The 23,956-nt window shown below is 47.0% G+C and overlaps 1 protein-coding gene across 4 annotated transcripts in view; it reads right to left on the minus strand.

Moving 5' to 3' along the window:
• Positions 1-23,956, minus strand: part of ACOXL (acyl-CoA oxidase like) — a 339,747-nt gene that overhangs the window by 302,553 nt on the left and 13,238 nt on the right. For 3 of the 4 annotated variants that reach the window (XM_002691158.7, XM_010809768.4, XM_024999274.2), the window contains exon 2: positions 11,015-11,111. In XM_002691158.7, coding sequence (XP_002691204.4) covers positions 11,015-11,111 — 97 coding nt within the window. Of the gene's footprint in view, positions 1-11,014; positions 11,112-20,728; positions 21,399-23,956 lie in introns of those variants that run through there. The other variant, XM_059891623.1, reaches the window with a different exon arrangement.

The following is a 23,956-nucleotide window of genomic DNA, read 5'->3' on the forward strand; positions in this document are numbered from 1 at the left end:
TAAAGAAAGCTGACTGCCAAAGAATTGCTGCTTTTGAACTGTGGTGTTGGAGAAGACTCTTGGGAGTCCCTTGGACTGCAAGGAGATCCAGCCAGTCAATCCTAAAGGAAATCAGTCCTGATTATTCACTGAAAGGACTGAAGCTAAAGCAGAAACTCCACTACTTTGGCCACCTGATGTGAAGAACTGACTCATTGGAAAAGACCCTGATGCTGGGAAAGATTGAAGGCAGGAGAAGGGGACAACAGAGGATGAGATGGTTGGATGGCATCACCAACTTGAAGAACATGAGTTTGAGTAAGCTCTGGGAGTTGGTGATAGACAGGAAGGCGTGGCATACTGCAGTCCATGGGGTCACAAAGAGTTGAACATAACTGAGCGACTGAACTGAACTGAATACATGTCCTGTATTATAATAAACCTTTAATTATTTTAGCAAGAAAATGAACCAGAGTAAAACATACAAATAGAATAAGTAAATGGGCTTCAAGGATTCAGTCCTCTGGGGCCTGCTTTAAACAAGACTCTTGCCTACTGGGCTACCTAGTCCTGACCCTCCCTCCAAAAGGGGTCCCAAGTCTGTTCACTGCTTACATCTCCCATCACCATCTTGAACCTGGACTATTCTAACAGCCTTTCAGCTGGCCTCCTGTTGCACTCTGCCTCAAATATCAGCCAGGATGATCTTAGTATCAAGGCAAAATTTACATACAGCAAAAGGCACAGAGCGTAAATGCATGAGTTCTGGTCCATTATCCACCTGTGTAACCATCACACCAATTAAGATCACGGAACATCCCTGTGCCACCTAGAAAGTTTCCTCATTCTCCTTTACAGGGTCACCACCCCCATGGGCAACCACTGTTCTCTTTTCATCAATATTCACTAGCTTTTCCTGTTCTTGAACTTACAAAAATGGAACTACACAGTATGTACTTTCATATCTGCCTTCTTCTGGGCAAATAAGGCATCCACGTTGTTTTGTGTATCTGTCATTCATTCTTTTTCATGGCCAAGTAGTTTTCCATCTGCAGGTGTTCCACAGTTTGTCCAATCCCTTATTGATGGACATTTGTGTTGTTTTCAGCATGGGCTTATTTTAAGTAAAGTTGAGGTAAGCATTCATGAACAAGTCCTTGTGGAGATGTGTTTCCATTTCTCTGTTGTAAGCCCCCAGGAATGCAACTGCTGGTTAAAGGGTTGTAAGGAAGTGCTGAACACTTGTGCAGAATGACTATACCATTTTCCACTCCGACCAACAGTGCGTGAGAATTCTAGTTTCTCCAAATCCTCATCAGCTTGTATTGTCTTTCCCACCTTCAGCTATTCTCAAGGGCTTGCGATGTCATCTCACTGTGGGCTCTTTGGCTTGTTGGCTGCTGGCTGGCTGGGTTTGTTTGGCTGCACCAGGTCTTCGGGCCCAAGTGAGAACTCTTAGTTGTGGCATGTGGGATCTAGCTGCCTGGCCAGGGATCAAACCTGGGCCCCTACACTGCAAGCTCAGAGTCTGAGCTACCCAGCCACCAGGAAAGCCTCTCATTATGATTTAAATGTGCATTTCTCAGATGACTAAAGATGCTGAGCACATTTTTCTATGCTTATTGGCCATTTGGACCCTTTTATAAAGGGTCTATTCAAGTCTTTGGCCCATTTTTTACATTGAATAGTTTATCTTCTTAGCATTTAGCTCTAAGAACTCTTTATATGTCCTGGGTACAAGTCTTTTGTACCTGGACATAATTTTTTTCAGATATATGCGTTGTAGGCATTTTTTCCTGGTTTGGTGATTGTCTTTTTCTTCTCTTCATGATGTCTTTTGATGAACAACAGCTTTTAATTTTGATAAAGATCAATTTATCAGTTCTTTTTCTTTTATGTGTTTAGCATTTGACGTCCTCTCTAAGAAACCTCTGCCTTCTCCTTTGTTCTTCCACAAACTCTAATTGTGGAATTCATGTTTAGGTGTATAATACATCTCAAATTATTTTTGTGTGTAGCGCGAGGTAGGGATCAAAGCTAACTTTTTTTCTATAAGTTTATAAGTCATTCCAGCACTATTTATTGAGAAGACTTTTATTTTCCCATTGAATTGCCCTGGCAACATTGTCCAAAAATCTATTGATCACTCATGCGTGGATTTATTTTAGGACTCTCTATTCTGTCCTATTAATCTGTGTGTCTAACCTTATGCCAATACCACATAATCTTGAGACACCATGAACAAGTCTTGAAATCAAATACTGAGAGCTCTCCAAATGTGTCCTTTTTTAGAACCGCTTTAACGATTCCAGGTCTTTTGCATTTCCATAAACATTTTTTGAATAAACTTGTAAATTTTGACCAAGATACTATAATACTTCCTTTTTTATTTAAATTTATCTATTTTAATTGGAGGCTAATTACTTTACAATATTGTATTGGTTTTGCCATACACGAACATGAATCTGCCACGGGTGTAATACTTTCAAAACAAGCATTACAGGACTTCCCTGGTAGTCCGGTGGTTAAGACACTACACTTCCACTGCAGAGGGCATAGGTTCAATCCCTGGTCAGGGAACTAAGATTCCATGCTGTGCTGTGTGGTCAAAAACTAGGAAAATATAATAAGCATTATACTGTGCTTCCCTACCTCCTCTTCCCTATCCACCCTTGAGAAAACCCTCCTATGACTACAGTTACCTTTGCAAAACAAATCCAGGATTCTCACTGTGGCCCCCACATCTGACCCTTCTTGCTCTCAGCTGTTCCTTATTCTTGGCTGATTCTCCCCTGAGGCCACAGAGTGGGGGCCCTGAGCACAGTGCTGGGAGAATTCTGTAACAAAGGCTGCCTGTCGCCACTGTGCTTCTGTCCTCCCCAGGGCCCTTGACTACTCCAGGAAAGCCCAGAAGAGGAATGACGGAAAATGACATTCCCATGGCTCTGTCCAAAGACATTTTTTACCTGTCACAATATCACTGCAGCTTTTTGACGGCTTCAGATTTTCCAAATTCTTGCCTTAAATTTAATGCCGCTTCTCTTGGCAGCATATGCTTCCTACCAAACTCCTAGCTGCCTTGGAAATTTTTATGATGATTACTGTAATCATATAATTTACCAACACTGACAGCACCATTGAAGAATGTACCGTATTGACATTACCAGCCTGATTTCATGAGCTTACTTAGCTCTTAATGGGAAGTGCACTATTTTATATGAATTTTAATGGAAAAGAGTGATGGATTGTGTACCTTGCAACTTTACCAAATTTGTTTATCAGTTCTAACAGTTTGTTAGTGGAATCTTTAGGGTTTTCTACATTAAAAAAATTATATCATCTGTGGACAGAGATAGGGTTACTTCTTTTCCAGTTTACCACGCTTGATTTTTATGTCTAGCATCGACAACCATCCGACATAAATTTACTTTTTTATTAGTTTGCTGCCTAAAATGTGAACTCCGTAATGCGGGTATATTTTTTGCCTGTTTTGTTCACTGCCTCTCGAACTACTTTGTAGTAGGCATTCAATAAACGATTGTAAAATGAATGACTCACCTCTCTTGGCACATAGCAGGGACTTAGCAAACGATAACAGGTAATCACTATTGTTATGTTTAACATAATAGTTCAATGCAAGAAGAATCACTGTGCCTTAAAATGAGAAATTTCCATTATGCAGGATGGTTTCCAGTGCAATAAATAGATAGCACCAAGCCCACAGCTGCAGTGGAGTCCCTGGGTGGGTCCTAGCTCACCCCCTGGCCCACCCTTGCAAAGAATCCCTGTAGCGTCACAGATGACAACTCTGTTCAGGTGCCAATCTACACAGAGGAACTTCTGTAAACAGGCCCTCACTCTGTCCTGTCATCTCTGCTCAAATCCTCCAGGGCTTCCCACGGGGCCAGGGCTGACCCAACCAAAGTGCTGGCCAGGTGGCCAGGGCCCAAGTCATGCAGCTGGAGCTGGGACAGGGCCTCCTGCCAGAGATAGCACGCGAGGCCCAGCGCACGGCAGCCTGTCAGGCCCCCAGGTGCTGGTACAAACAGAAGCCGGGGGGTCACGGGCAGAGCCAAGGCCAGGGTGTGGGAGCCAAGAGCACAAAGGAGTCAGGGACCAGTCCCAGGGTGGGTGGAGCAGGTGTGCCTGGTCATCGTGCTGGCATTGGTGGGCGACAGAGCGGGCCTGGGTGGGGCCAGAGGGGTGGTGGACAGCCTCAGCCCCCTGGCACATCCCTGCTCAGGTCCTTTCTGCAACACGCCGACAGCGTCAGTGTAATGGCTTCCTGGAAAAGCCTGCTCCTTTTCTCAGGGTTCATGAAGAAAGCAATAGTGACCCGCACTCCCTGATGCCTTCCAAGGGGAGCTGACTTTTGAAGCTTATTCCATTCCAGATCTGACCACCCCCTTGCCCCAGATATGTCTCTAAATATAAAAACCCAAACCATACCAAACAGACACTGTCTAAAATTCTGATTGAAATAATAATTACAGTATGGTGGTGGTTTAGTTACTAACTTGTGTCCGACTTTTGTGATCCCCATGGTCACTTTTGTAGCCCACCAGGCTCCTCTGTCCAGGGGATTTCCCAGGCAAGAAGCGGCAAGAATACTGGAGTGGGTTGCCATTTCCTTCTCCAGGCTCTCCAGGGTCCTTCTCCAGGGTTTGCCATTTCCAAACCCGGGTCTCCTGCACTGCAGGTGGATTCTTTACCAACTGAGCTACGAGGGAAGTCTCTAATATTCTCGTGAAAATAATAATTACAGTATAATAATGAATAATTTCATCAGCCACATATGGATGTGAGAGTTGGACTATAAAGAAGGCTGAGTGCCTAACCCTAACCCGAATTGTTGCTTTTGAACTGTGGTGTTGGAGAAGACTCTTGAGAGTCCTTTGGACTGCAAGGAGATCCAACCAGTCCATTCTGAAGAAGATCAGTCCTGAGTATTCATTGGAAGGACTGATGCTGAAGCTGAAATGCCAATACTTTGGCCACCTGATATGAAGAGCCGATTCACTGGAAAAGACCCTGGCTGGCAAAAACTGGGGGCAAGAGGAGAAGCAGGTAACAGAGGATGAGATGGTTGGATGGCATCACCGACTCAGTGGCAACATGAATTTGAGCAAGCTCTGGGAGACAGTGAAGGACAGGGAAGCCTGGTGTGCTGCAGTCAGTGGGATCACAAAGAGTCTTGGCAACTGAACAACATACTCTTAAAACTTATCTCAGATTCCAAAGAGCTTTTGTTTACACAGGTTGTATCTATCAAGTTGCCATACAATTAAAGCTGAGAATTTCTAAAATATTTACTCATTTAAAAACAATAATGAACCTATTACATGTTAATGTAAATGACAAAATTCTTATGAAAAACAACCATCATTTTCAAGCCAAAAAATAATCAATGAGAAGAATGGTATTGTTTTGCATTTTTACAAATTGCTTTAGCATCTGGCTAATAAAGCCAGCTGGCCTCTCGCGCCTGCTTCTGCGCTCCATGTTTTGCCCTACGCTGTTTGGGTTGCAATTGATGATGAAAATCTGCTGTCATGCTTGCAGGCAGCTGATGTCTACTTTTCAGGTAGAATCAAGATGTGAAAGGGTCTGGAGTAACCCCGAGGGGTCCTCAGATTATGCTTTGAGAACCACTGGCTTAGATAATAAAGATGCTACCACACCCACAGCCCACGTGGCTCATGTTAGGATGAGAAGAGCTCAGGTGGGAAAGAAGACGGCTGAGGTGGGGGTGGAGGAAGCAGTCACGGGTGCAGTGGGGCTGCAAACACAGATACCCATCCCCATTCCTCCTACACTTGGCCAGGAATAGCCTGAGTCCCACTGGCTCCCTCCTGGGAAAAGGAAGTATTAAGATGAAGTATCCCTGAGTCAGCCCCGAACCATGATTCAGTTCAGTCACTCAGTCATGTCTGACTCTTTGTCACCCCATGGACTGCAGCACACCAGGCTTCCCTGTCCCATCACCAACTCCCGGAGTTTACTCAAATTCATGTCCATTGAGTCCGTGATGCCACCCAACCGTCTCATCCTCTGTCATCCCCTTCTCCTCCTGCCCTCAATCTTTCCCAGCATCAGGGTCTTTTCCAGTGAATCAGTTCTTCACATCAGGTGGCCAAAGTAGTGGAGTTTCAGCTTCAGCATCAGTCCTTCCAATGAATAATCAGGACTGATTTCCTTTAGGATGGACTGGTTGGACCTTCTTGCAGTCCAAGAGACTCTAAAGAGTCTTCTCCAACACCAAACTTCAAAAGTATCAATTCTTTGGTGGTCAGCTTTCTTTATAGTCCAACTCTCACATCCATACGTGACTACTGGAAAAACCATAGCTTTGACTAGATGGACCTTTGTTGGCAAAGTAATGTCTCTGCTTTTTAATATGCTGTCTAGGTTGGTCATAGCTTTTCTTCCAAGGAGTAAGCGTCTTTTCATTTCATGGCTGCAGTCACCATCTGCAGTGATTTTGGAGCCCAAGAAAATAATTATAAGAAATAATTTAATGATTATTATTAATATTTAATAATCATTAAATTATTATTAAATTTAAATAGAATCATTAAATTATTATAATTTAATGATTATAAGAAAATAAAGTCTCTCACTGTTTCCATTGTTTCCCCATCTATTTGCCATGAAGTGATGGGACCGGATGCCATGATCTTAGTTTTTTGAATGTTGAGTTTTAAGCCAGCTTTTTCACTCTCCTCTTTCACTTTCATCAACGGCTCTTCAGGTCCTCTTCGCTTTCTGCCATAAGGGTGGTGTCATCTGCATATCTGAGGTTATTGATATGAACCATGATTGGCAGGGACCAAATGTGGGATGGGAACAATCTAGAGAGACAGGTCGGGGTACCGAGAAAGAAGGTCAGCGCTTCAGTTCTCAAGCCAGGATGCAGCCTGCATCACCTGAAAGATGTAGATGCTGATCTGATGGGCCTGACCGACAGCCTGGGTGGCAAGAGTCTGGAAAGCTCCTTTAGAGGGTTCTAGTGCACCGGGGGGTGAAATCACCAGATCTGAGTGGGCTCAGGAAGCAACCGCCCTGGCTTTGAATCTGTGCTCCACTAGTTACACACACAGCCTACTACTTGCGTGTGTGTGCACGTATGCTCAGTCGCTCAGTTGTGCCCAACTCTTTGCCACCCCTGGACTGTAGCCTGCCAGTCTTCTCTGTCCATGGGATTTTCCAGGCAAGAATCCTGGAGTGGGTTTCCATTCCCTATGACCTCTGGTCAATTCCTCAGCCTCAGTTTACTCATCGGAGAAGGCAATGGCACTCCACTCCAGTACTCTTGCCTGGAAAATCCCATGGATGGGGGAGCCTGGAAGGCTGCAGTCTGTGGGGTCGATGAGGGTCGGACATGACTGAGCGACTTCACTTTCACTTTCACACATTGGAGAAGGAAATGGCAACCCACTCCAGTGTTCTTGCCTGGAGAATCCCAGGGACGGCGGAGCCTGGTGGGCTGCCGTCTATGGGGTTGCACAGAGTCGGACACGACTGAAGCGACTTAGCAGAGCAGCAGCAGTTTACTCATTTGTAAAATGAGAATACCTTTAAGGTTGTCAGGAATACTAAATGAGATCATCCATTCATTCAAAGTTCTTAGAGCTGCAACTGGCACAAAATACGAATTTAGTAAACGTGAGCTGTTGTTACGAGTTATGGTGATTTGGGTGCAGACCATCAGCCTACACGGACAAGTGTTTGAGGAGATGGGACCAGGCACCCAAGGAAGGGGATGGGGTCCAGTTCCAGCGCTTCCACAAAAGAGATATCCCAACCGGGTCCTCTGTGTCTTCATCTGGAAATTCTGGGAGCCAGGACTTCCACCACGCAGGACCTGGTCCTGAATTCTCAGGGAGAGAGGAGAGAGTTGACTGAGGGGCACAAAGATGATGCTGCTGGAAGCGGGTGCAGGAAGAGTCAAAAAGGTGCAATGAGATTATTCACACTGTGTGTGTGTGTGTGTGGGGGTGTGCACGCACACATGTGCAAGTGTATATGCTCTGTAGTCAAGGTCAGATACTGTTTTCCTTTTCAAATTATCGAAACATCTCTAATCTATTGCAGATGACAGGGGAGAAGACAGAGTGGAAACATTTTAATGGCTTCTTCTCAGCCTGTGGGCTGTCTGCCGAGACTTGAGACAAATGCGGCTCGCTCCTCGTTCGTCTTCAGGAACATCATCATCACATGTTACACGCCGCCCTCTGCCTGGGCGCTCATCAGATCGTCCCCGAAAGTTAAGAGCAACACGAGGGCCAGGGAAAGATGGAAGGACTTGGACCACTCTCTGAACGGGCAGTGCAGCCATGACTCAATAATTTCAGGAAGAAGCAGATAAATCATGGATGAATCATACAACACTTCTTCTAGAATTACTGGCTGTGGACAGCTCCTCCAGCTGTTCACGGGGTAGAATTTGAGAGTCTTTACACACAGATGTGCTGCTGAATCTTAGGACACCCGTCCCCCAAGAGGAGCCTGTGCCCTGGTGACCGATGACCGACTAGTTTAATTTCCTTCAGGCTTTTTGACTTTTGCTAATTCACGCAGAGAGAAGTGCCAAACAGCCTGAAATAAGTAACAGAAATGAACTGGAGGGATCGTCCAAGGCCAATCCTGTGCCTCCCAGAGGAATCATACCTAATCATCCAGGACAGAGCTGTCTGGCTGCTGAAGACCTCAGAGGGAGCCAAGAAAACAGGAAGCTAATTGGATGCAGGGCTTCACACGCTTCATGGGAGCAAGAGTGCACAGGCTATGCCTTCAGACATGGGGGTCGGGCTGAAACTGGCAAACCTCATTACAGGATTAACTCTCACGTCTGGGTCTTGAATTTTGACACTAAGTTAAGCCTTAGACATAATGGGCTGATTAAAGGGGCAGGGGACTGGCCCCCATGTCAAGTTCTTACCTTCCCCCCAGCCCCAGGCTGGATGCATTTGGAGGCCTGGCTGTGATGGAGAAAGCAGCTGAAAGCAAAGAGGGATTAGGGTTTCTTTATGTTTGGTTGGTTGGTTGGTGGGCTGTTTGGTTGGTAATTCGGTTGGTTGTTTGTTTTGTTGGTTAGTTGGTTGGTAGGCTGGTTGTTTATTTTGTTGGTTAGTAGGTTGGTTAGTTGGTTGGTTGGTTAGTTGGCAGGTTGGTAGGTAGGCTGTTTGGTTGTTAGGTTGGTTGGTAGGTTGACTGGTTGGTTGGTTGGTTGGTTAGGTGGTTGGTTGTTGGTTGGTTGTTTTCTTGGTTGGTCATTAGTTGGCAGGTTGGTAGGTTGTCTGGCTGGTAGGTTGGTTGGTAGATTAATTGGTTGGTTGTTTGGCTGTATTCACTTCTTTTTTTTTTAATTTTATTTTATTTTTAAACTTTACATAATTGTATTCACTTCTAAATGTATGTTCCATTTAGAGGCAATTCACCAGTTTGGACATCTACTTGCCAGTATGTTCTGATTGGTGCAAAACTATTTTCCAGGCTTTGCCCAGCATGCGTCACCCTGTTCTGTGGGTGTTTCCTTGCACATGCTCTCCATCTAAGGGTGGCAATGCCGTGCCCCTGTCACCTCAGAGGGACTGCAGGACCTCACCAGGAGATACCAAAGCTCTGCCCGTAACTCCCTCCTGATGAGAAGATGCTGACTTCTGTCCCTGCCTCCCCAGGACAGCCAGCCAACCAAGGTGGGTGAGCGGGTGGGATCTGGTCTCAACCAATGACCTCAGGCCCCCACCAGCTCTGATTCACATTCCACAGAGAAACAAGACTCCCACCAGTCGGTCCTCAGCCTCTCCCTCTACAAACCACGGGGGGCACAAAGGGGGCCGGGCTCACTCTAGAATACATTCAGCTTCTCAGCACCTAAGGAAGCTCAGCCCCAGTTCAGGCCCCTCCCCCAGGGGTCTCACCAAGAGGTATATTGTTCCTGTATAAAATGTTAGGTTTAAGGAAGCTATGAAGCTGCATGAATGGACTTTGTTGGTGGTGTTCAGTCACTAAGTCGTGTCCAACTCTTTGTGACCCCATGGACTCTAGCACACCAGGCTTTCCTGTCCTTCACTATCTCCCAGAGTTTGCTCAAACTCATGGCCATTGAGTCAATGATGCCATCCAACCAACCCATCCTCTGTCACCCCCCTCACCTCCTGCCTCAATCTTTCCCATCATCGGGATCTTTTCCAATAAGTCAGTTCTTCGCATTAAGTGGCCAAAGTTTTGGAACTTCAGCTTCAGCATCAGTCCCTCCAGTGAATATTCAGGGTTGATTTCCTTTAAGATTGACTGGGTTGATCTCCTTGCAGTCCAAGGGACTCTCGAGAATCTTCTCCAGCACCATGGTTCAAAAGCACCAATTCTGTTAGACTTGGCCTTCTTTACGGTCCAGCTCTCACATCCATACAAGACTACTGGGAAAACCATAGCTTTGACTACATGGAACGAACTTGATGGACTATATGGAATGGACTTAAACTCGGGTAAATATGGAGCTCCTAATGCTAGCCTCACAAAGGAATCCTCTCCTCACATTTTCTTTGCTTCTTTCCTTCTCTCTTTTTAGCAAGGCTAAATTGACTAAAATAATTTCACTGCGTTGAGAATGGCAATTTTTAGACAAGCAAGACTCATCCATTTTTGACAAGACTAAAATGCTTGAAAAGCCTGTAAAATGAATTTTTTATTTTTATTATTTTATTATTATATTTCTCAGATATTTGAATTTGAAACCCCAGATCATATTTGTTTTGTGAACAAATATTTTACTACCTTTGCTGATTCTCCTACTTCCTGGCCTGTTGGCTTGAGAGAAGTGAATGTCAATTAGATTAACAGGAAGGCAGCAGAAAAGGAGGGTGAGGGAGACACTCCCATACCCACCAAATTGTCTGCTCCCCCAGGACAGAATTAATGCTCTTCCTTCCACAAGTTGCAAAAGCAAACAAAGCAAAACAAAATCTTTTTCTCTCTCTGTCTCTCTCTCATTCACTCACACATTTTACACCATAATAACAGTGAGACTCACCTGATCCTGAATTGCACGTTTTAACAGAGGTAGACCCATGGTAAATGTCACTCTCTGAAATGTCAAAGTTCTCATTTCATCCAGACTCAAATCATACCTGTGACAAATGGATACAAAATAGGTGTTAAGACTTTGAATTGACCGTGAATGGAGCCTGTGGACCCAGGGATCTGATAGGACAGACATCTTTGCTGGGTCTCCCTAGCTCTTGTTTGATACTGTGCTTCAAAAGCAGCCAATGTGTGTGTGACACAGGCTGAGTGGTCAATACAGGGGGTCAAATGGAAAGAAAGGAAGGTTTCGTATTTGCAGGGTAGGAACAGAAATGCAGACTTAGGGATGGACGTGTGGACGGGGTGGGGGGCGCGGAGAGGGGAGGGTGGGATGAACTGGGAGGTTGGGACTGACATGCATACACTCCCATGGATAAGACAAAGGACTAGTGGGAACCTCCTCTATCGCACAGGGAGCTCAGTCCAGTGCTCTGTGGTGACTTAGAGGATTGGGGTCGGGGGGAAGTGGGAGGGAGCCTCAAAAGAGAGAGGACATATTTATGCTTACAGCTGATTCACACTACTGTACAGCTGAAATTAACACAGCATAGTAAAGCAATTATCCTCCAATGAGAAAGATGATTTTCTGGAATTCCCTTGCTTTCTCCATGATCCAGTGAATTCTGGCAATTTGATCTCTGGTTCCTCTGCCTTTTCTAAACCCAGCTTGTACATCTGAAAGTTCATATACTGCTGAAGTCTAGCTTGAAGGATTTTGAGCATAATCTTGCTAGCATGTAAACTAAAGGATACACATTCCAAAATGTTTTAACCTATTTTGACCTGTACACTTAAATATAACCACTAGATGGCGCTTGTTCTTCACTTCAACAGCCACCCCAAGGAATAACTATTTAACAAAGATAGCAAAGCTGCATGAAAAAAATCTTAGAATCTGTCCTCCTGAAAGCTTGAACATTTGCTTATCATAATATGAATGTCTAAATTCCTAATGCTTTTCAAGTAAAAAGGAAACTATCTCTGTGATGGAAAAGTCAGGGTTTCAGGAACATCTCAAGCTCTCCCATGAAACATACATATTTGTTTGTGCATTTTCTGTTTTTAAATATCAATCTCTACACTTAGCAATCTTAGTCTTTCTGTTTGTTCTTGTGCTCAGTCATGTCCGACTCTTTGTGACCCCATGGACTGAGGCCCACCAGGCTCCTCTGTCCACAGAATTTTCCAGGCAAGAATACTGGAATGGGTTGCCATTTCTTACTCCAGGGCATCTTTCTGACCCAGGGATTGAACTCGCATCTCTTGCATCTCCTGCAGGGCAGGTGGATTCTTTATCACTGCACCCCTTGGGAAGCTTTGTTATGCAAACAGTATTTAGCATTTAAGGTGGCCTACTAAGATTACTGGGCTTCCCAGGGGGCGCAGTGGTACAAAGAATCAGTGAAGGAGACTGGGGTTCAATCCCTGGGTCAGGAAGATGCCCTGGAGGAGGAAATGGCAACCCACTCCAGTATTCTTTCCTGGAAAATTCCAGGGACAGAGGAGCCTGGCAGGAGACACTCCATGGGGTCACAAAGAGTCAGATGTACTCAGCACACATACACACACAAGGTATAAATCATAAATAACAATGGTTTTTGGTATTTTAACAGATACAGTTTCTCTTTTCTGTCTTCTTGGGTCTGTAAGATATGAAGATTTGGCAAATATTTTTATGTCTGTGCCGTAAGTGGCAAAGAGAGGTCCTATGGAATTAAGAGGCCTGGCAGGTCCTGGGTAGACGGCATGAGAGTTGAGAGTAAGAGCTGGGACTCGTACGCTGGGCAGCTCCTTGAGGACAGCTGTTGGGGTGGCGATGGGGCGCAGAGAGGGCCGGCTTACTCCCAGCAGCCCCACCGTCTGACTTATCTACTGGTGGTCTGTGTAGGACTTAGCTTTTTACAACATGGTTCCATTATTAACAACAAGCTTGAAAACCTCTGAGCTAGGATCATTACAGGCAAGAACAAAAGCAAAAGACAGGAGCTTCACTTTTCCTGAGTCGTGTAGGGAATCGGCATCCAGCAAAAGTATTAATAAGACAATGCAATGGCACCCCATTCCAGTACTGTTGCCTGGAAAATCCCATGGACGGAGGAGCCTGGTGGGCTGCCGTCTATGGGGTCACACAAAGTCGGACACGACTGAAGTGACTTGGTGGCGGCAGCAGCCTCACTGGGAAGTTCCACATGTGGAATTAGGACCAAACTATAAGATACTAATTTAAAAAACTGAATCATAAATACCTAACAGAGAGGCTGAAATAAAAAACACTGATAATATCAAGTGTTAGGAAGACAAAGAGTAGCTGGATCTCTCGTTCACTAGTAGTGGGAATTTTGAAAAAAATGCTATAGCCTCTCTGGAAAAGTTTAACAGTGTCAGTGTTATGAAGTCAATCCTAAAGGAAATCAACCCTGAATATTCACTGGAAGGACAGATGTTGAAGCTCCAATACTTTGGCGACCTGATGAGAAGCGCTGACTCATGGAAAAGATCCTGATGCTGAGAAAGATTGAGGAGAGGAGGAGAAGGGAATGACAGAAGGAGAGATGGTTGGATGGCATCATGAATTCAATCACCATGAGTCTGAGCAAACTCCAGGAGATAGTGCAGGACAGGGAAGCCTGGCGTGCTGCAGCTGATGGGGTCGAAAAGAGTCGGACACAACTTAGTGACTGAACGACAAGAACGTGAAGTTAAACACACACTTGAGTTCAAGACTCAGCAATTCCACTCCTGGATATTTACCAGAGAGAAACGAAACCCTCCATTCACGCAAACACTTGTACATGCATGTTTATAGCAACTTTATTTGTAATCACCAAATACAGACATAATCCAAATGTCCCTCGATTAGGGAACAGATAAACTGTGGTGCGTTCATACAGTAGAGCACTACACAGCAATACAAAGGAGTGAACGACTGATACACATGACCACTGCGACGATCTCCAAGCATTGTGTTGAGTGAAAAAAAGCCAACCTCAGGACTTCCCTGGTGGTCCAGCGGTTAAGACTCTGCACTCCCAGTGCAAGGGGCCCAGGTTCAACCACTGCTCAGAGAGCTAGACCCCCAGTGCACATCTAAGAGTTTGAATGCTGCAACTAAAACCCCCACACGCCACAACGGAGATCAAAGGTCCCATGTGCCGAGACTAAGATCGAGCCAGCCAAACACATAAATAAACATTCTTTTAAAAATTCTTGTAGAAGAATGTTCGTATCAACTTTATTCATAAGAGCCCCAAACTGGAAAGCATCCAGACAGCCATCATTCATTAACAGAATTGATAAATTATGATCTAGTTGTAAAATGGAATATTACCTAGCAATAAAAAGGAATGTACTATGTACGTGCTTCTCTGTCCATGGGATTTCCCAGACAAGAATACTGCAGTGGGGAGCCATTCCCTTCTCCAAGGGATCTACCCGATCCAGGGATCGAACCTGGGTGTCCTGCATTGCAGGTAGATTCTTTACTGCTGAGCCACCAGGGAAGCCCAAGGAATGCACTCCTGATACGTATAAATGGCGTGTATTAATCTAGAAAACATTGTTTTGGACTCTCTGGGATCTCTCGCTCTGGAAAGCCAGCAACCATGATGTGGACACTCAAGCAGCCTGATAGAAAAGTCCACCTGGGAAGATGCTGAGGCCTCCAGCCAACTAGCCATGTGAGCGCCCCACCTCTGAGGCAGCTCTGCCAGCCCCAGCCAAACCTTTATACACCTTCAGCCCCAACCAACACCCTACATGCAACGTCAGGGAAGACCAAGCTAAGATGCTGTGAAATTCCTCACCCACAGAAAGTGGCTGCTAAGCTTAGAGGTAATTTGCTATGCAATTACCTATCAATAGATAGGGAATACACATGGCATCATCAAATACACTCACACACACACACACACACACACACACACACACAACTGATGGGCATAAACTAGTATCTTATAAGCATTTTAATAATATGTAATACACCAAGAACAAAGCAACAGTCATAAAATTATAGCCTAATGAATTATCACAAAGATTACACCCACCTGTATAATCCCCAGCCAACAGCACATCAGCTGACTCCCTCCGTGGTCTCTCTCTTGAGCATGCCCTCTCTCCTGCCCATGCTAGCTGCCCTCCTGACCTGTAATGCCATGAATTATTTTTGACCACTTTTGAATATTAAGGAAATGGGATTAGTCATGATGTCCTCTCTTGTGTCTGGCTTCTCTCACTCGACATGGCTAATAAGATTCCTCCTAAGTGTCTATTGTAGCTGTGGTTCATGCATTTTCATTGCTTTATGGGATTAAATTGAATTATTATACCACAAAAAATATGCCGTGTGAACACACTGTAAGATTCCATTTCTATTAAATTCTGAAACAAACAAAACCAAAACACAGCAGGAACAAAAGCAGAAGAGTGGTTGTCTCTTGGAGGGCAGGGCAGAGGTGGGCAGGGCATGAGAGGGGCACGGGGAGCTTTCCAGGGTGGTTGTCTCTTGGAGGGCAGGGCAGAGGTGGGCAGGGCATGAGAGGGGCACGGGGGAGCTTTCCAGGGTGGTTGTCTCTTGGAGGTGGGCAGGGCATGAAAGGGGCACGGGGAGCTTTCCAGGGTGGTTGTCTCTTGGAGGGCAGGGCAGAGGTGGGCAGGGCATGAGAGGGGCACGGGGAGCTTTCCAGGGTGGTTGTCTCTTGGAGGTGGGCAGGGCATGAAAGGGGCACGGGGGAGCTTTCCAGGGTGGTTGTCTCTTGGAGGGCAGGGCAGAGGTGGGCAGGGCATGAGAGGGGCACGGGGAGCTTTCCAGGGTGGTTGTCTCTTGGAGGGCAGGGCAGAGGTGGGCAGGGCATGAGAGGGGCACGGGGAGCTTTCCAGGGTGGTTGTCTCTTGGAGGGCAGGGCAGAGGTGGGCAGGGCATGAGAGGGGCACCGGGGAGCTTTCCAGGGTGGTTGTCTCTTGGAGGGCAGGGCAGAGGTGGGCAGGGCATGAGAGGGGCACGGGGAGCTTTCCAGGGTGGTTGTCTCTTGGAGGTGGGCAGGGCATGAAAGGGGCACGGGGAGCTTTCCAGGGTGGTTGTCTCTTGGAGGGCAGGGCAGAGGTGGGCGGGCAGCTTAGGAGGGCAGGGCAGAGGTGGGCAGGGCATAGAGAGGGGGCAACGGGGAGCTTTCCAGGGTGGTTGTCTCTTGGAGGGCAGGGCAGAGGTGGGCAGGGCATGAGAGGGGCACGGGGGAGCTTTCCAGGGTGGTTGTCTCTTGGAGGTGGGGAGGGCATGAAAGGGGCACGGGGGAGCTTTCCAGGGTGGTTGTCTCTTGGAGGGCAGGGCAGAGGTGGGCAGGGCATGAGAGGGGCACGGGGAGCTTTCCAGGGTGACAGTGTTGTTGTTGTTGTTCAATCACAAAGTCGTGTCCGAGTCTGCAATGCCATGGACTGCCTCACGCCAGGCTTCCCTGTCCTTCACCATCTCCCAGAGCTTGCTCAAACGCATCTCCATCGAGTCGGTAGTGCCATCCAACCATCTCATCCTCTGTCATCCCCTTCTCCTTCCTGCCCTCAATCTTTCCCAGCATCGGGGTCTTTTCCAATGAGTCAGCTCTTCGCATCAGATGGCCTGAACTTCAGCTTGATAGTAATGTTCTCTACTTTGATAGAGGTTTGAGTTACCTGGGTGAACGCATTTGCCAAAATTCTGAGAGTGTACACTTAATAATTTTGTATTTCATTGTACTTTACAGCAAAATTAAAAAATCCAAGCCACATTTACAGGATGTATACAATGGTGTGATGTGATGTGATGTGATGTGATGCGATACGATAGTATCATATCAAATCATGTGACATGACGAGAAGGGCACTCCCCCTCACACACTTTCCCGAAACTCATAACCTCAGCCTAAAGGTGAGAAAAACACCAGACAAGCCCGGAGTGAGGGACATTCAACATAATATCTGACCCAAACTTTTCAAAAGTGTCAAGGTTATGAAAAACAGGGAAAGAAAGAGGAATTGTCACAGCCCAGAAGAGACCAAGGAGCTATGACAATGAAGCACATAATGTCCTGGAAGAGAGAGGCCGCCAGGGGGAAACGATGAAACCCAAGCAGTCCAGGATTGAGTCCACAGCAACGCCCCAAGGCTGTCTTCTTCATTTCGGCAAACGTGCCGTGGTTCTGTAGAATGTTAACAGGGGAAACCTGCCAAGAGGGCGATGGGAACTCTCAGTATTGTATCTTCAACTTTCCTATCAATTGAAAAGTATTTCAAAATTAAAAGTCCATTTTAAAAAGAGACAAGTGTTAGGAAGAGAGGATATATGAAAAAAGAAGGGATCAGTTCAGTTCAGTCGCTCAGTCGTGTCCGACTCTTTGCGACCCCATGGATTGCAGCACGCCAGGCCTCCCTGTCCATCACCAACTCCCAGAGTTCACTCAAAATCATGTCCATCGAGTCGGTGATGCCATCCAGCCATCTCATCCTCTGTCGTCCCCTTCTCCTCCTGCCCCCAATCCCTCCCAGCATCAGAGTCTTTTCCAATGAGACAAGTCTTTGCATGAGGTGGCCAAAGTATTGGAGTTTCAGCTTCAGCATCAGTCCTTCCAAAGAACACCCAGGACTGATCTCCTTTAGAATGGACTGGTTGGACCTCCTTGCAGTCCAAGGGACTCTCAAGAGGCTTCTCCAACACCACAGTTCAAAAGCATCAATTCTTCGGCGCTCAGCTTTCTTCACAGTCCACCTCTCACATCCATACACGACCACTGGAAAAACCATAGCCTTGACTAGAATCTTTGTTGGCAAAGTAATGTCTCTGCTTTTGAATATGCTATCTAGGTTGGTCATAACTTTCCTTCCAAGGAGTAAACGTCTTTTAATTTCATGGCTGCAGTCACCATCTGCAGTGATTTTGGAGCCCAAAAAAGAAAGTCTGACACTGTTTCCACTGTTTCCCCATCTATTTCCCATGAAGTGATGGGACCGGATGCCATGATCTTCGTTTTCTGAATGTTGAGCTTTAAGCCAACATTTTCACTCTCCTCTTTCACTTTCATCAAGAGACTTTTAGTTCCTCTTCACTTTCTGCCATAAGGGTGCTGTTATCTGCATATCTGAGGTTATTGATATTTCTTCAGGCAATCTTGATACATACATGATTCATTTTGCTGTTCAGTAGAAGCTAACATCGGAGAAGGCAGTGGCAACCCACTCCAGTACTCTTGCCTAGAAAATCCCATGGATGGAGGAGCCTGGTAGGCTGCGGTCCATGGGGTCACTACGAGTCGGATGCAACTGAGTGACTTCACTTTCACTTTTCACTTTCACACAATGGAGAAGGCAATGGCAACCCACTCCAGTGTTCTTGCCTGGAGAATCCCAGGGACGGCATAGCCTGGTGGGCTGCCGTCTATGGGATCGCACAGAGTCGGACATGACTGAAGCGACTTAGCAGCAGCAGCAGCAGAAGCTAACATATGGCAACCCACTCCAGTACTCTTGCCTGGAGAATCCCGGGGACAGAGGAGCCTGGTGGGCTGCTGTCCTTGGGGTCGCACAGAGTCAGACACAACTGTAGTGACTTAGCATGCATGCATGCATTGGAGAAGGAAATGGCAACCCACTCCAGTGTTCTTGCCTGGAGAATCCCAGGGACAGGGGAGCCTGGTGGGCTGCCATCTATGGGGTCGCACAGAGTTGGACACGACTGAGCGACTTCCCTTTCACTTTTCACTTTCATGCATTGGGGAAGGAAATGGCAACCCACTCCAGTGTTCTTGCCTGGAGAATCCCAGGGACAGAGGAGCCTGGTGGGCTGCCGTCCTTGGGGTCGCACAGAGTTGGACACGACTGAAGCGACTTAGCAGCAGCAGCAGCAGCAGCTAACACAACATTGTAAAGCAACTAGACTTTAATAAAAATTAATTTTAAAATAGAATAAAAAGAGACAAGCAAGACAACACCACCACCAAAAAAAGATCTTGGTGTTTTAAACACATATACACACACAAATCATCTTTTAGAAGCAGTGGTGGGTGTTTTTCTTCACTCCAAATCAAAATCAGTTTTGGTCTAAGGGAAACCACACTTTCAGATACCTAATTTGAATGCTCATGACAAAGGACATCCCTGGTGCCTGGCCTTTGATCACCATGTGTCTCCATGCAACACAGACGTTCTAGAATGAAAAACTAACAAGAACTTGAAAACAAACCCTGGTTTCCCAGCATTGCTCTGCTCCAGTAATCCACGCCTTTAACCTGGTCTCTTTGGCAATCTGCTTCTGGAGACACCTCCAGCTCAGCCCTGAACAAACTCCCTCTTCTCTCTGAAAATAGCAAGAATCAAAAATGCTTCATCTTGGAGAAATCAAAAGCTTTCCAGACAAGCAAAAGCTAAGAGAATTTAGCACTACCAAACAGGCTTTACAACAAATGCTGAAGGAAATTCTCTAGACAGGAAACACAAGAGAAGGAAAAGACCTATAGAAAACAAACCCAAAACAATTAAGAAAATGGTAATAGGATCATACATATCGATAATCACCTTACATGTACATGGATTAAATGCACCAACCAAAAAACACAGACTGGCTAGGCAGATGAAAACATGTGCATGTATGCACTTCCACTTACCACATCACTCTGCTTGACTCCCTAAATTATATGTAATTATTTTATATTGTTAAGTTACTCATGTTCCCGTTATGGCTTGCAATTGTAATTATCTTTTATTTTTTGTCTGGCTGATAAAAATATCACTCCAACTGATATTCATCTTTCCCTATTGTCAAAATAAAACGTTCTATTAAAAATCGAGGTGTACCCCACTGCGAGCACACAGGACCCCCCAGAGGCAGCCAGCACAGGGCCCATCCGCCTTCTAGCAAACATCGTGATCACAACTCGACCTCCGACCCCCAAACCTCGGCACCACCCCGTGAACCCCACACACAGCCTGGTGAATGAGTAGACGGTGAATGAAAAAGAAACTGTTGAATCATCTTGCGGTAACTGTCAAAGGCTGAAGGCCTGGAGCCAGCAGGCACCTGAGAAGATGCAAAGGGGGTGGTTTCTAAGTGCTGCGGTTTAATGTAGGCCGTGAAGTTCCCTCAACTGGGAAGATGTCCAAAAGTTCGTTCTGACTTTTGCATAACATCTTATGAAAAAACCCGAATGAACTTCTGACCAACCCAATACCTTGGCTGATGAGCAAAGTACAGAGGTTGCAGGTGGGAAAACAAGGCTATGAATATTGAGAGGAAAGGGAAGAAGAGGAAGGAAAGTCCTTCCTTAAAGACAAAAACCTCACAGGAATTCCTGAAGGAGGCAGTTCTAGACCCCATCGTTGCATCCTGGGCCCCCACCAAATGACCGAGGAACCGAGTGACCGAGTAACCGATGGAAGGGAACCTCCCCCTCCATCCTGGCTTTTCCCCTTCCTTCCTGAGCTTTTGCTAAAGCGCCTGCTCCATCTCAACGCTCAAAAGAAGCCAGGCCAGTTCCCACGCTCAAAGGGCTTGGAGTCCAGCATGGAAGTCAAAGCAAGAGGAAGAGGGGCCCTGCAGGCAGTTCACCTGTTATCATCAGACCTCAAGTGGCTGGATGGGCGTTCCCTCCCGGGGATGGCCTGGGGGTTTTCTGGAATGGAGAGCTTTGGGTTTAGCAATTACCTTTACTTGGCTCGGTCGGGAGGAGCTGAGAGAAGGCAGAGCAGCGAGCACCCAGTGGCTGTGCCGGGTAGGCTGAGGAGTGGGGTGTCTGTGGGCAGAGAGAGGAAGTCCCGGGGAGGGAGGGAGTGGGAGGGGAGGGAAGGAGGAAAGGGGAGGAAGGTGAGCAGGAAGGGAGCCAACGGGGAGGCAGTGCTGAGGGAGCGGGGACCAGGAACAGACACAGCCTCGCAAGATGAAAATACAAGCTGTCACCAGACTCAGGCATGTCTGTCATTAGGTGAAGGCACATGGTGCAGACTGCTGCCGGCTCTTCCTCCCCCACCAGGATCCCGGGGACGCTGTGTCAGCCCCGCCCGAGGGCGGCTTCTGATTGGTCCAGGTCACCACCCCATCTCAATCTCCAGGATGGTGATTGGCTGAGAAATGAGGCTTGAAGCTTCAAACAAGGGGGGTTACTTTTTAGGGTTCATGCGAGAGGTGCTGATGGGAGTGGCCCCTGTTATTGTTCAGTCGCTCAGTTGTGTCTGACTCTTTGTGACCCCATGGACTGCAGCACACCAGGCTTTCCTGTCCTTCACTGCCTCCCAGAGTTTGCTCAAACTCATGTCCACTGTGTCAGTGATGCCATCCAACCATCTCATCCTCTGTCGTCCCCTTCTCCCAATCTCAGTCTTTCCCAACATCAGGCTCTTTTCCAATGAGTCGGGTCTTTTCCAATGAGGCAGCTCTTTGCATCAGGTGGCCAAAGTATTGGAGCTTTAGCTTTGGCATCAGTCCTTCCAATGAATAATCGGGGTTGATTTCCTTTAGGATTGGTTTAATTTCCTTGCTGTCCAAGGGACTCTCAAGATTCTTCTCCAGCATCAGTCTGAAAACACCAATTCTTTGGCACTCAGCCTTCTTTTTGGCCCCTGAGAGATTAGCTAAGAAAGCAAGGATGGGTTTGTGGCCAACAGGTCAGGGTCTTGGAGGATGCCCAGCCCCATGGCCTACAAGTACAATCAGGCCTGACTCCCTCCCAAGGTCATACTCTGACCACAGGATGCTGGTGTCTGCTGGCTTATGGGGCTCCTTGTATCCAATTGCAGTGATACCTTTGGTGACTCAAAGGATGTCTTTGGAGCAACCTTGTGTGCGTGTGTGCTACATGCTCAGTTGTGTCTGATTCTTTGCGACCCCAAGGACTGTAGCCCACCAGGCTTCTCGGTCCATGGGATTTCACAAGCAAGAGTACTCGAGTGGGTTGCCATTTCCTTCCGCAGGGGATCTTCCTGACCCAGGGGTCCAACCTGCATCTCCTGCATTGGCAGGTGGATTCTTCACCACTGTCCACGTGAATACTGTTGTCATCGTTCAGTTGCTAAGTTGTGTCCAACTTTTTGCAACCCCATAGACTGCAGCACACCAGGCTTCCCTGTCCTTCACTATCTCCCGGAGTTTGCTCAGATTCATGTCCATTGAGTTGGTGATGCTATCCAAAGATCTCATTCTCTGCTGCCCTTTTCTCCTTTGCCTTCAAATCTTTCCCAGCATCAGGGTCTTTTTCTGAACACTACTGTACACAAACTCACAGTAGAAGATCTAGAGAGAAAATCCATCATTTTCAACCATAGATCCATTCACCGAGTGTGTAGGAGGCACCCTTAGTGAGTTAAACATGCATAGGCGCCAGGGTCCCCTGCTGGACCCTGAGAGCTACCTGCCCACCTACCTGTCCATTTACAGGTAAATGGGAACTTGGAAAATGGCCACAGAGCTTCCCTCAGGGGCCAATGATCCCCTGGACTTCAGGGCCTGGGGTCCCCAAAGGGCCAAGTGGAGATAAACACTCTGCCATGGCTGCCATGAAGGGTTGGGGGGAGATCCTGGGCTTCTAGGGTCTCCCATGATGTCTAAGTTCTTACAATAAGCCCATGTGTGAATGTTCAATCACTCAGGCATGTCTACCTCTTTGTGAGCCCATGGACTGGAGCCCACTAGGCTCCTCTGTCTGTGGAATCCTCCAGGTAAGAATACTGGTGTGGGTTGCCATTTCCTTCTCCAGGGGATCTTCCTGACCAGCCACGGATTGAGCCTGCATCTCCTATATCTCCTGCATTGGCAGGAAAATTCTTTACCGCTGTGCCACCTGGGAAAGCCCCACAATAAGCCAGCAGATAGTGTCAAAGAAACAGAGGTTTGCACGTGGTCCATAGAGCTGCTGCTGAAGAGAAGGGTGAGTAATCATTAATCAGCAGTGCCGTCTCCTTTTGTCACAGTCAGGATCCCCCTTGTCACAGTCACAGCTATGTAAGAATCAGTCTCCGCTCCTGGAATCAACCCACCAGCAAAGCATCACTCACGGAGAGAGGACCGAGTCCAGATGTTGTCACTTGGACATCATTGTAAAGCAGAGGATGGACAGAAGGGAACTTAGAAAGACAAGGGATGCTATTGAAACTCAGTGCAACAAGGTAAATAAGAATAAAAACATACCCACACCGACAAGCAGTCACAGAAGAATCTCAGCTCTCTAGGAGGGAGAGAAGGGGGCAGAGAATTGTGGGGGGACCCCCCCAAGAACAGCATCAGTTCTGAGATCTCCAGACACAGTCAGAATGACCTTGGTTCGAAAATATGCCTGCTTCCCTCCAAAGTCGCAGCCCCTCTGAGGCAGCAAGCAATAAGTATCCATGACCCTAGCCTCTCTACACAGACATTGGTTTCTTTCATGCAAAACACTCTTTTGGAATCAGCAACTCTGCCCAGAAAAGCCAAGGTATTGCCCAACTTCAGATCCAACTCACGGCCAGAGGACCATGGAAGAAACTTAACAGGCAGCACTAAGTGCCCTATTCAAGGTGAGAACGCCTGACCTGGCTTCCGAGGTGCCCTTCCCAGCCATCCTTCACTCCCTGCAGTGACCCAGGGGCTCAGGAGGAAGCCAAGGAGGGGTGCCCAGCACCGTCTGTCCCACACGGGCTCTTCCTTTCCTGGGCCACATCACCCCACTCTGTCTTTAGCAGGCTCCCACTCCCACCCCCACCCACATGGTTCTGCTGGGTGACCCAGCCCAGTGGCATGTCAAGAAAAGGCAACAGCAGTGGCCAGATGGGCCAGTGAGGGTGGCCTGGACCAGGCCAAAAGCCAAGAAGAGCCCCTCTCTTCCAGCCTGGCTGCTGAGCACTGGGACACGCACCCAAAGCTCCGAAGGCCACAAGGCAGCCAGAGCTCATCTGGACGTGAGGC

This window comes from Bos taurus, chromosome 11, assembly GCF_002263795.3.
Source record: "Bos taurus isolate L1 Dominette 01449 registration number 42190680 breed Hereford chromosome 11, ARS-UCD2.0, whole genome shotgun sequence".
Lineage (NCBI taxonomy): Eukaryota > Metazoa > Chordata > Mammalia > Artiodactyla > Bovidae > Bos > Bos taurus.